General features: G+C 43.0%; 1 protein-coding gene across 1 annotated transcript; it reads right to left on the reverse strand.

Annotated features, from left to right (window-relative positions):
* Positions 1-1,506: 1,506 nt before the first annotated feature.
* Positions 1,507-13,032, reverse strand: OGFOD2 (2-oxoglutarate and iron dependent oxygenase domain containing 2). The gene is made up of 7 exons (XM_065417642.1): positions 12,838-13,032; positions 10,860-10,916; positions 9,052-9,162; positions 7,729-7,828; positions 6,522-6,646; positions 4,571-4,828; positions 1,507-3,617 (listed from the first exon to the last, which is right to left on the reverse strand). Exons 1-7 carry the CDS (start codon positions 12,997-12,999, stop codon positions 3,342-3,344), a joined length of 1,089 nt encoding a protein of 362 aa, XP_065273714.1. The 5' UTR covers positions 13,000-13,032; the 3' UTR covers positions 1,507-3,341.
* Positions 13,033-13,472: the final 440 nt, after the last annotated feature.

Genomic DNA, 13,472 nt, shown 5'->3' on the forward strand with positions numbered 1-13,472 from the left:
TACAATGCAGAAGAAAAATGCTGCTTTCTTTTTTTACATTTAAAAACAGTGCTTTTTTGGTCTCTGCTGCTGCCTGATTGCATACATTCAGTTCCAAATGAGGTGTGGGGTTGACTGGTCAGTTCATAACTCTGGTATTCGTAACTCTAAGGTTCCACTGTACTGCAACTAGCGAGTGACCATAATCAATGGAGGAACTAGACTGCCTGATGTGTCAGTGGCACAAGAGGAACTAAGATAAGGTAGTGCCTAAGGACTGAGAGTGGAGCCCGGTTGTGCTAGGCACCGTTCAGAGTAGCAGACAGACCCTGACCCTTTGAAGAGTTTACACTCTGAATAATGAGACATTTACAGTCTCCCCGTGGTTCTTGGTGAGTTATTTTTTCCCTCCTTATATCCCCCAAATTCTGTATTCCATCCTGAGACAGAGTGAACTTGTAAGAAACCGATGCAATAATAATACAAAAAATTCTCAACATGCAGCCGTGTGCTGATCCTATATTTTTCCTAGTACTCCAAACTATTTCCAATGTCATCTTCTTCCTGGTAAATAATTCCAGCCTCAGCCTCGTGCAGCTTCTTTGGCAGCTCAACTGTTTTTGTTTTGGGCACAAAACCCTTCTGGGCTTTTCCAGACACTGGAAGTTCCACTGGTTATGGATGACTGCAATTTGTGTTAGAATACTCTGCAGAAGCAGAAATTAATGACACTGCCACTTTCCCTCCTCCACTTTCTGTAGGTGAATAGCAGTTTATGATGTCCATTTGCTTAATGGCTCTGATCTGTTAGAATTAGGGTGTATTTGTCATATGGACAATGCATATATTTGCCCTGGTCTGCATTCCTTTCCTCCTTAACTTTGAGGAGCAGAGTTTAATATGTCAGGGGTTCTATCTGATAACCAAGGCATTCCTATCCCCTGGGTTAGGCAAGTTCGCCTTGTTAGCCTGTTGCAGGCAAAAGTCTCACTGAAGAAGAGGTGTTGGAGCAAAAGCCAAAGAAAATCTTCCTTATCCTCTATCGCTGTCTTGAAGGAGTTGGTTTTCCCTGTGCAATTCAGAATGATCTCTGGAATGTAAGTGAAGTTCAGGTGGGTTGTTGGTCAAGGTCAGTAAGAGGAGCATCCACTGATGATGCCCAGGTAGAGATCCCTTGCTCTATTGTTACGGCTGTCCTGACATACACAGCCTACTGCTTTTTCTCTTCCAGGGTCCTCCTGTAGTCTGCTTTCTGCTGTTCACCCTCAAAGACATGACCAGCTAAAAGCTCAGCAGATATTTGATATCTTTTCCTCCTCCAGAGAACATGCAAGTGCCTCAGAAGTATTAATGAATTTAGCTTTGAATACATGTTAGATAAGAACAGTATTATCCTAATTTTACACATGGGGAAACTGAGGCACGGAGTTGCAGTACTCATGATGACTCAATGAGTGAGTGCCAGAGACTCCTACGCTCCTGATTTAATGACTAGATTACAGAGGAGAGAGATTATTCCTGTATATCCCAGAGCCTTTTCTTTATTGTCAGTCATTTACAATCTGAATTCACGGTAATAGAATTCAGACAGCAGCAGCCATATTGACAGGCACATTTTTCTTTCATTAACTTAATTTTCTTGGTATAATTTACATGCAAATATGAAACAAACATTTCCTGATGAAGAAATTAAGATTCCGTGATTGGTTTTGTTGTTATGGAAAACAGCAGAAGCAAAATCCTTTGGTGCTGATTCTGGGGTTTTGTGTACAAGGGTAATGGCCATTTCACTTTCCAAATGCAATTTGAAGGAGTTTTTCAAATGCAAACTAATCAGCAGCATACACTAATGAGATGTCAAGGCCAAAACACTCCAGGATCTACTGGGAATGCTTAAAATTAACACTCTTCATAAACTACAGTGGTGATATTCAGAGTCTGCCTTTCATCATATTGTTAATTATGCAAATGAGAAAGTTCATATCAAGTAATTACCAGAGCTAAAATGAATGACCTAAAGAAGCCCCCAGTAAAGTCAGTCGTATGGATAGCTAATAGACATCTAGTTTTCTCAGGAGTCACATGAGGCAACAAAATCAAAAGGATATTTTGGCTTCTTGAATATCAATTTTCTAGATTTTTGGAGTCTGTGACTTGAAGCTTTGAATTAATGTCATGGACTAACAGGCCCTGAGACAGACAGTGTGTGTGACTATCTAATCTCACTCTCTCTAATGCACTCATCATAGTGGGATATTCGTGCCAAATTCAAGAATTCAAAAGATTGCATTGGTCATGTAAGGACTAGAATGTCCACTCTTCACTTGGAGATAATAAATTCACTACTAACAGAGTAGCAGCCGTGTTAGTCTGTATCCGCAAAAAGAACAGGAGTACTTGTGGCACCTTAGAGACTAACAAATTTATTTGAGCATAAGCTTTTGTGGGCTACAGCCTTGGAGATAGTTTATTCTGTATGCCCACCTTGGAAGGATATTCTCATACCTAATGGAAGGTGATTACAAATGTTTAGACTACTTCTGCATACTCTCTCCTTACACCAGAGAGACCTGTTGTCATAAATTGCAGACAGCCCCCCAAATCTTTGGCTCTACAGCTGATTTCTGCTTGTTCATGTGGAATCCACAATATCTTTAAAAAGTGATTTTTAGCACTTTGAGTCTGGGGTTATAAAGGCAATAAGTGACTCACTTATAGAGTAATAGGTTTATGTTTGTCCTGTAAGATGCAGCCATTGGAAGCAACTTGATCACAAAGTTGCTTGTTTTAGCCACTAGGGGACAACACTGTCACATTCTGGGCGGGTCTTGCATTCCATCCATTGGGAAGCAGTAGGCTCTTACCCTAGTGAAGTTTGATATTCCATCCAGAAGAGGGTAGTGGTAATTGTGAATGGACGCTGACTGACATGATAGCATATTGTTATAATTCTTTTTTTTACACATCAACCAGTAACAGTGGCTGTCAGAGCAGCTGTCTTTGTATAAGATCTAAGCAGTCTTTCTGCCTGTTTTCTATACGTGTGATTGTACCTCTGCAGTTCGCGGTATAGATCAATACCTTAAGCCTTTTTACATTTTCAGAATATGCTTATAAAAAATTCCCACAGTGCAGGCATTGTCTACCCAGACACCAACTCCTCCAGTAGACCCCAGATGGCGGCTGCTGCTCAAAAAGCTGTTTTCCCTCCCCCAAGAGAAGTTTTTGAGTTGCCTTCTAAGAAGCTATTTGTTGACCTGACATGTTTCTGTCAAAGGGATACTGTGCTTGTTTCTGCTATCTTGGGGCTTGGAGCTCAGTTTTAGCCAGCTCAGACTGGAGAATTCACTCCTTACCATCTCCTATATTAAAGAGCATAAATCCACAGTCTTGGGCATGTCACCTTCAGGACTTCTTGTGAACCCATCTCCAAACCCTTCAGCATTCACTAATTCAGGTTTCTTGTTGCACATGGGGCAAAGCTGATTGCGGACAGCAGATGATCTCATCCATACAATGAGGTTCCAGCGCTCCCCGGAGGCGACAGGCAGTGCCCCATGAATCTGCCCTCCTTGGTGTAGCAAGCCTTGGGATACCACATGTTCAATCTCCACGTACTTTGGCACTGGGGTTGGGGCCTTGAAAATAGATAATAAAGCAGACACAAGATTACACGAACTCTCTCTTGCTGCTGACTTTCTAAAGAGTTGTTATAACTTGCTTTTAGTGCCTTTCACCCCAGACTGTTTTACTAACCAATGATATCTAGGGATCACGTCACATACATCTGAATGCAGTCACTTCTGGGATGAGACGTTACAGCTGTTAAACCGTTCGGACTGTTAAGGACAGACAGTAAACAGTTCCCAGCTCAAACTACATAGAGGCACATAGAGAGGCAGACTGTAACAGTCCAATAGCAATTCGGCCAGCACATATTAACCCTCTCTTGCTAAAAGTACATTGGAAATTCTAATAACTGCAAATGACCAGGGCTTTAGTTTCTCAAGTGAAAGACTGAAACTGCTTGAATCTTTAAAGCATTTTCTCCGCTCCTCCAAAATGAGCCCCCCGGATCATTATTTTAGTTGTGAAGGAGGTAGAGCATTTTACTCCCTCCTCTGATGTAAGAGTTATCTGTGTGGTCTATTTGAATCGACTCCCGTTAACGTCAATATTTATGATTAATTCACAGCAGTAAAGATTTCACTATAACCTCCTCTTACATGGAAAACTGGTGAACAAGATAGTCCCGATTCGGTCAGAAGCAGACAATTAATTTTAGTCAATCAACTTTTTAAATGATCTTCTTTTTCAAAGTACAGCTCCCTACAAGCACCAGTCCTCCTCCACAGCTTATTCTAGTTAGGCTCATAACATCAAATAAACCAATCAATGAAAAGGGCCAGGTTTGATCTGTGAGAGTTAACCCTATATTTTAAGCATAAGGCTACTTGATGGTGTCACCTTTAATTCAGTTACTCAAAAAGTTCCTGAAACAAAGTTAATGGCCTGATCCTGCACCTCTGAAGTCAATGGGAATTTTGTGGGGAGCAGGATCAGGCCTAAGTTAGAGAGAGATTCTCAGTACCTGTCTGAGGTCTCCAAAATACAAGTTGCCCTCAGTAAATTCTTTTCCTAGGGATACATTTAATGTGACTTCTGCATTGTCATAGTGAGAGCTCAAATCCAGATCTTCATGTAGCGAGTACTTGACGATAAATGCTTTGTGGCTGTCCAGGGAGCCTCCCCCACAGTCAGGGTAAAGCAGGGATGTTATGGGCTGCAGATATTTTTCACGCAGAGGTGTAATGAAAGCTTCATACAATCCAAGCTCATTTAACAGAACCTGCGCCAAAGAGAGAGTACATGGAACACACTGATCAGCAAATAGAAACATGGTCGCTTCTGCTATATCATTAGACATGCTACTGAGCCTCCTGGTAGTCATCTTCCCTTCCAACCTGGCTGCTTACGTGGATAAAGAACTAGCGAGCAAAGACCCAGGCTGTAACAGGGACAATGAGTTCAGAATGAAAAGCGATGTCAAGCAGAATGCCAGTAGGATCAAAACCAGCATGGGTAGTGCCATATACAAAGCCAATTTTTACTGATATGTTGTGCTATTCCTGCTGGTTTTATAGAGCAGTCCTGTCTTGTGTGGCTAAAGAGAACTCCAGTCGCAGGCTGTCAATCCAACCCCTTTCACCAGCACTAAATTCATATATAAAATGCTATGTTCTTGAAGTATCAAGTCCCAGTTGTATGAAGTACTTCTACAGCCAAAGCAAGGACTGAGAGGCCATACTTGGAATGGTGTGGTCAGTGTACAGTCACTCTGTTTTGAGGCGACTTTCTAAAGGAGGGAGTCAGTGGATCCCAGAGCAGTGGCAGTAGACTCCAGAAACTTGCTGCAGCTGTGCAGAAAGGCAAGAGAAACTGGGACTTGTAGTCCTTGGAGAGGAAAAGGCTAAGAGCAGAAGGCCTCATGGATGGCTGAGGGAAATTAACTCCAGTGTGGAGGAGCTAGAGATCAGGACTATTGAAATTTGTGTGCAGAGCCACAAACTCTGCCTGAACTGTGTATTTCCTTACAACCTTTCCTTGTCCATTTGGACACTGCAGTTGATAGTTCATATTGGAGAGATTTATTCTCTTTTCAGAGAGTGCAGTTATAATGCACAGGTGACTACAATAAAGACACTGGCTTATGTCCTCTATAATAAAGCAGGACCTACAGTCTGAACAATAAACCTACTAACCCACTCTTTGCATGGTTATGTCCCAATTTATACAGTAGAAGTCTCTTAAGTGGGACACTCGGGTAGATGGCTAATCTCCCACATCAAATGAAGACACTTATTAAAAATAGACTTGAACAGAACACAGTATTACATTAAATATTATGCATGGTATTTCATCTTTATTTTTTAAAACTTTATTTGGCAGCTTCTGTACTCAGAGCAGAATTACATCTACCATATCAACACCTAGTTAAACACCAGTTAACCCCTTGGCACTATCCAAGTGTGTCCCCACTTATATTAATGCTGCCCCAATTAAGTAGCAATCATTGCCATTCACTATCACTCGGATAAATAGATCCCCGAAATATGTCTCAGTAAAGCAGCCATCTCAGTTAACTAGTATACATTGTGCTACTTTTTGTTTAAAAGCGGGGTGCTAACATTTTACCATCAAACTTTTTCAGTAATTGTTTTATTTTTATATGTAATATAACATTTTAAATACAAGATTCCACTAAAGCAGATTCCACCTCACATCTCCTTCTGGCAACCCCCTCCCCCCCACACATGTACTAAGTTAGAAGTATAAGTAAAATTAACTCCCTCACCCCTGTGCCTTTTAATTTATGAGTGTCTCTGCATTTGGGGTTGCACATCAGTGTGTGTAATGGATTTCCCCAGATCTTGGAGGGGAATGGACCTTGATACATGTAAATAGGTTGGTCTGATGAGTGTCACTCACCCTAAAGGCTGTAATAGCACATGAGAGGTTAACTCTACAAAGTTGAGTCTTACCCCATAGTTATTCATAGTGTTTGGACGGCCTTTGGGCATCTCAGATTGCTCAAAGTTCTCCAGCTCTTCAATGAAGACTCGGCAGAATTCCTCACTGAACACTGGAAGTCGATATATCCTCTTATCTGACCAAGAAAAAGGAGGTGTCTCTTATTAGGTAAAATAGCAATAGGGACTATCCTTAACAATAACTTTATTTGCCAGAAAACAGTACTCGACGGCAGTACAATAGAGAAGACAGCCTCCATATGCCTCATTTCATGTTTTGTTTGTTAAACAGTTATTACTACAAGGCGGATGGACGCTAGGGCATGTTACTTATTGGTCACTGGAAACTGAAAGCCTCCCAGACTTCCCAGGCCAATAGCTAAAAGCATTTGAATGATGAGATGACCAGGTGGTGATGGAGAATTACTTGAGGCATGGCATTTTGTGGGAGGTGGGACATCATCCCTCTAAGGACTCTCCATGCCAATCAATTAGCCCTTTCTGTTAGGAATACAATACAATTACATTACACTTCCAGCACAGGGCCTTAAAGATCCACATAAAAAGTGGATGAGTATTACAAATGGGGGAACTGGGATACCAACAGCTTGAAAAAGTCACTTGTACCTGAAAATAATTCCTCTTATGTAACACCCACAATGGGTGTCAATGCAAAACCCCTCTATTTTCCATTTTACTTTTTATACTTTCATTGCTTCCCCTATATATTCTGTCAGCTTCTCCCGTACTGAAAAGGCCCCACACACATCAACAAGCAAGCAGAAAAACCCGGAACTTTTAAAAATATATTCAAGACATAATTTAAAGGGGGATTTACTAAATGGTAACTTTGGGAAATAGCCCATTTAAAATAATCCAAGTGTACAGTGTCCCTTGAACAGACTTGCCGAAGGTCAAACATTGAGTCAGTGGCATGGCCAAAATAAATCCCAGGATTCCAAGGGTGAAATCCTGGCCAATGGGAGTTGTGCCATTGACTTTTAAGGGGCCAAGATTTCCCCCATCTCTAACAACTAGACTATGTTGCCTCTCTCAAGAACTTTGATCATACAGAAGAAAACGTCCTAATGGTCTCCAGTCATTTTTCAAAATTACAATATTAAAGAACTGGTTTAGAACAAACAATTCACCACTGAAACGACTTGTGTATATCAGAGTGTGGCTCTACCTACATTGCTGAGAGGTTCTTTCGCTTTACCTGATATAGAATCAATGCGGCGCACGAGGCCTTGGAGATCAGCATCTTGTGACGTGCAGTACTTAACTGTCTCTAAAAACTCCGGAGCCAGAAATGAATCCTTGTGTTAGATGTGGAGAAAGACAAAGAAAAAAAAATAAAATGAACACACAATGACTTAATCTCTGACCTTCAAACAGCCACACCGCAGGCAGCAGTTGAAATGTAAGTGGACTCTAGGGGGCCACACCTAGCTTGCATATAAACATATATAAAATATTTAAATCATGAAAAAATGCACAAAGCTGTAATCTGCACTTGTATTTTTCTTGGTAGATTTATGTAAATTACTTATTGCTGGAGTTCAGTTGTAATTATAAGCTATAGCTGGTCAGATTTATCTTTGCACTGGTCACACTACGGGCACACATAACCTAGCTGACAGCAGTTCTCAAACTGTGGGTCGGTCCCCAAAGTGGGTCGCAACCCTGTTTTAATGGGGTCGCGAGGGCTGGTTTAGACTTGCTGGGGCCTGGAGCCAACGCCAGAGCCCCACTGCCCAGAGCCGAAGCCCAAGTTGCTTCAGTCGTGGGTGGCAGGGCTCAGGTTACAAGCCCCCTGCCTGGGGCTGAAGCCCTTGGGCTTCAGCCCCCCCACCCTCCCAGGGTGGTGGGGCTCGGGCTTTGGCCCCCCTCAACCCAGGGCAGTGGGGCTTAGGAGGGCTCAGGCTTCAGTCCCCCTCCTGGGGTCATGTAGTAATTTTTGTTGTCAGAATGGGGTCACGGTGCAATGAAGTTTGAGAACCCCTGGCAGATCAGTGTGCAAACAGTCATGCCCAATTGATTTTTTTTTTTTTTTTTAACCACCTTGCTTTGGGCCAGGATCTCAACACCATCCAGTAATCGGGCTGTGCTATGAATATTACACAGTGAAGAGCGTGATGCAGAGTGTAGCACTTGTTAGTAGATTAATCTTTCTATTGGCTGCTCCTTAAACTCTGTACTGCCCAATAGTCTTCGTGATAAGACTTTACGCCTAATATTACCAACAGCAGTCTGAGCTGGTTCTGAGTCTATCCTCATCTACGGGACTGTAACTATTGACTTTAGTTAAGTTACCCCAGAATAAATCGAGAGTAAGAAGCGAATCACATCCAGAGGGTGTCCTGTCTTCTTCAATAGAGATTTATGAAGATGTCCAAGTTGTGGAAGTCACTTTTAAATGAATACAGTCCTGAGACTATACAGGATTCTGAAGGGCACAAAGAAGGCTTTCCTATTTCAAACTAGATTTCCATGTGGTTACTACAGCACTATTACAGACTCAAAACAGCATGTATTTTACCTGTAGAACGTATACTTCTGGATGCTTTGGTTTGTAACATTGTGAAATTATGGCTTTTCTTGCCATGGACTGATGATCTAATTGCTTTCTTCTTTGCACTTCTTTCTGAATCTAGGAATAAGTGAAATGAGCTTATTAAGAGATCAAATGCTGGCAGTAATAAAAAAAGTTCCATTCACTGATTCAAAATAGTAATTTTTGCTCAATGCATCATCTGCTCATGTGCACCTTCGGTAGTCCTGAATGTATTTCTATGCCTTCAATGGGTCACTAAAGGAGAGGTCTAAGTCAGACTCTCATTAAGACAGACGGATGGGTTTAAAAAAAAAAAAAAACACCTAAAGGAATTCCATTGAAGTTAACTCAGGCTGCAAACTTTCAGCACCTTGGAAAAACAGGCTCCTTATTAGTGCCTACATATGGTTTTAGTTGCCTAACTTTAGATAGGCCAGAATTTTCACACTTGAGTAAGTTTGGGCAACATGAGGGACTTCAGTTGCAGAGAGAAGGTGCTCATTAGTGATGGCTCATTACCAAGCGCTGTTGTGATGGACTACTCTGTCACTTAAGGAGGAAGCAACCCGTAGTAATAGTAAACTCAGGCAGCTCTTCCAATTTCATAAACCTCCCGGGAGGCTAATTTTGAGATACCCTTGTGAAAGTAGGAAGCAGAAGAATTATCTGGAGGGTGCGGACACCATGCCTGGTCTCCTCCATTCTCCTGGGCCTAAAAAGCCAGGCACTTACCAGAGAGAGAGGTAACTTCCTTTCAAAGATCTCCTTTTATTTGGGCCTATTTGGTAACCAGAGATGGAATCCTCCCTTGAAAGTGCCCTGTGGAGAGCTCCTGCTTTTAACAGTATCTTCTAGTGGCAGAAACTGGGTACTGCAGACCCCATGTATTTCAGAGTAATTTCAGTGTAAATGCATTTTTAATCCTGTTTTTTCTTGAAATTGATTTTCTTTTCAGTCTTGATGCTGGGGAACTCTTGGTTTCCTTATGGCCAAAGAAGACTGTGGGGGCTATACTGATTTTAAGTTGTTTAGGAATCCTTTCCGATTAAATGGTGCAATAAATATTAATCTATTTTGCTGAATACCCCACCCTAGAAGTGGCTGCATTTCAGTGGCATGCGAGTGATCCCTGTACACAGTGTGTACAGTGCTGCAGGATCCTTTGGGATGAAATGGTACGATCTAAATGCACTACACTAACTTTAGAAACATGTATTTTACAAAAAAGGAGAATGGGGGGAAATTAGAAAAGACAGGGGCAGACTGATTAAACCAACAGGAAGGAGAGCCAGGGACCCATTGTCATGGAATAAATGTCAGGGTTAACTTCAGGACTTTGTCAGCAAATGAGCTCATCAGAATATCCAACCTGTTCTCAGGCGCTAGTAGAGAGTTTTTAATTTCTATGTCAATCCAGCACATCGTTTATGTCTGTGAGAGAGTGTTGGGGGACAGGAGAGAAACCAGGACAGAGTGTTTCAATCCTGTATGTAACATTGCCTCCCTCTGGCTTTCAGCAAATCGCTTGACCTCTCTTCTTCACTGTTCATACAAACTATATCCCCAAATGCTGTAGCGTTAACCCTGTATATGAAAGTTCCTGTAAATAAAGATGATTCGTTCTGAAGAACGCCTTCTAGATTAGATCTCTACTCCCACTTAATCAAGCAGACTCCACAACTTGTGGTTGAAAAATTGTAATTAATTGAGATAAGCAATACATATGAAAACAGGTGGCCCATGTGGAGCTGTCTGGACTCTGACAAATGACTTATTGGTAAAATTGTGTATACCTCTTCCAGAACTGCATTAAAGTCTTCATCACTCCTGCAGCCATGATCACCTAGCACCTGTAATATAGAGAGATTAACTGTTGATAAGTATCATGGATTTTTATGGTGCTCATCAACCTGGCATGGGCAGTGTTGTCAACTCCCGCAATTTTACTGTAAGTCTCCTGATATTTGGTCTTTCTTAAAGTCCCAACTCCTGGAATTGTGTGCGAATCTTATATTTAATTACAAAAAAATAAGTTTCTAGCTCTAATCTAATTATGTCATGTAACTCTATTTAGATTTAGCAATAGGTAGAGCAATTGCCACAGCAGTCTAGCTCCCTAAGAAACAGTCTGGGGCTCTGATGCTGCAGCCCAAAGATTGCTTTAGGAGCAGAATTAAAATATAAAACAGACTATGAGCAAGGAGTTTGGGTTTTCTCCCCAGATCCTTTATTCTGGGCTGCTTTTTCCTTGATCCCTATATACCCATTCCACAACCAGCCCTTTGGGGTGCAGGCCATACCCACTAATTCCTTTATCCTCAGTTCTTTTGCATAGTAGCACTACCTGCTGCCAGAGGAATCAGGAGGTCTCCTGGATTCTCAGGCCAGAAGATAACTAGCTCTCTACTCACCCAATCCATGCCTCCCTATCTACACAGATAATTTTAGCAGTATAGTGTCCTGCTGCTGGAGCCCTTGCCCCACAGCAGGGAGAGGCTCTGGCACATCCTCTACAGTGTTGTGCTATAAGGTTGTCAATTACCTGCCAGCTTTTTGACATAGCCAGATGGGCTACAATTTGAGTCCCACCTCATCTGTACTGAGACTTGCCAATCTGGGGGGAAATCCCAGACACTGGCAAGATTGGTCTTTTAACATGTTCCTAGAAGAAAGCTCATTAAAGGACATATTTTACTAGGTTTGTGTTACAGTTTGAATTATGCAATTCTGCTTTTAATGGTACTATAGAGATGGGTAGACCTGAAAATTGACCAACATTGGGGAGAAAACCCAAACTGACCCAAAACCCAGTGGTCAGTATCCCCATTGAAGGTCTTGCTTTAGTGACTCTTTGGTCATTTTTTCCCTTCTAATATGATCCTAGCTTTATAGAAAGCCTGTATGTTGAACATGGAGTTCATAGATCACCTATAATATGTTATGGCAATACTTTGCGTAGGGCATAAGAGATGGCTGGCTCCATAGGGAAAAGTACAATATTTCTATAGTAAAGGCCCTGAACACTACAGCTTGCTCTAGTGCATAGCCCAAGTGCAGGTTTGTGTTTTCCAGTAACAGCATTTGCAACACAACTTTAATGGAAAGACTCCAGATGTTGACTAGACTTGTGGGTGTATTTTCTTTTAGCATGTAACTGTTCTGAATATACATTTTAAAGGGAAGCAGTGTTGTCTAGGGAACCACGAGTTAGGAGATCTGGTTTCTACTTCCAGCTCTGCCACAAATTTGTGGCCTTAGGGAAACTGAGGTCCATATTAAGGAGTTTAACAATCTATAAAATAGGGATAAGACTTTCCCAATTTTGCAGACTGGCTTAAAATCCTCTATGGCAGTGCAATATTAATGGATGTTGCATTTCCACTTCTTGATGGAGACTGTTGTGTTAAATAGCTACCACCTCCTGCCCCAGAGGTGGATGCACGTCAGAGGCAGGCAAGAGGCCCGTGTACAGTTTGTGAAGCATTTTGGAATCCTCTGGGATGAAATGGTGCAATAAGTGTTTATTCAAAATCTATTTTGCCTGCAGCTGTAGGGAAGATCCGGCCCCAAATGTAGCTGAACTGGGGGGGAGGGTGACCACCCAATACAGTACCTGGGATCCAACAGTACAATGTAAACACCAGGCGCTGGTGCTTGCAGGGGTCCCCATCTGCTTTCCCCAGCCAGGGACCCCTCCCCTGTGGGTGCCAGAGGGGGAATCCCCCCCGGCTCCCATATCCCCCTCCCCTGTGGGTGCCGGGGGGCGGTTACCAGCCCATAGTCCCTGCGGAGCTGCGGCTCGTCCCGGTAGCTGACGTGCAGGCCGTAGCGCCGCAGGAACAGGTTGTCCGTGTGGAAGCAGGCGCAGGCCAAGAACCCCCGGGCCGGTCTGGGGGAGTCGCCCCGAGCCGGGGACCCGGCCCCCGTGGACATGTTTCCATCCGGACTGGAGAGGGCGAGGGGCGGCGCCTCGGGCTGAGACAGACGCCAGGGAATGGCTGTAAGGGCAGCGGGTCCGGTAACCAAATGGCTCCGCCGGGAACCAACAGGCCTTGCTTCCGGTGGCCGCTGCTCACACAAGGGAGCGTCAACAAATTATTCGGGGAGAGGGAACGAAGAGAACCGAGGGGGCTTTTTGCCTGTTTCTCAATCTTCTGTCGCCACACCCCGATTTACTGTCTCTTTCCCTCTTCCCTCCTGTTTCTTCTCTCCTGTCCTGTTTTCCTTCTCTTCCTCCTCTCCTCCTCCACCCGCATTGGGCTCTCCTGAATCATCCCCATGGTATATTGAGAGCCCTAGTGGAACAGTGGGATGGAAAGGGGCATTTTAGTTCTGGGTGGATGACCCTGACCTCTGTGCATGGATTAGAAAGCGTTTGGGGTCTTTCTTTGGGGGTGACATAGCTC

The sequence above is a fragment of the Emys orbicularis genome, chromosome 16 (genome assembly GCF_028017835.1).
Source record: "Emys orbicularis isolate rEmyOrb1 chromosome 16, rEmyOrb1.hap1, whole genome shotgun sequence".
NCBI lineage: Eukaryota > Metazoa > Chordata > Testudines > Emydidae > Emys > Emys orbicularis.

Coding starts and splice junctions, on each gene's coding strand:
- OGFOD2 (XM_065417642.1), bottom strand. CDS start 12,999: ATGTCCACGGGGGCCGGGTCCCCGGCTCGGGGCGACTCCCCCAGACCG. Junction 9,163..10,859: donor TTAATGCAGTTCTGGAAGAG/GTATACACAATT, acceptor ACTTATTCCTAG/ATTCAGAAAGAAGTGCAAAG. Junction 3,618..4,570: donor ATTTTGGAGACCTCAGACAG/GTACTGAGAATC, acceptor TCTATTTTCAAG/GCCCCAACCCCAGTGCCAAA.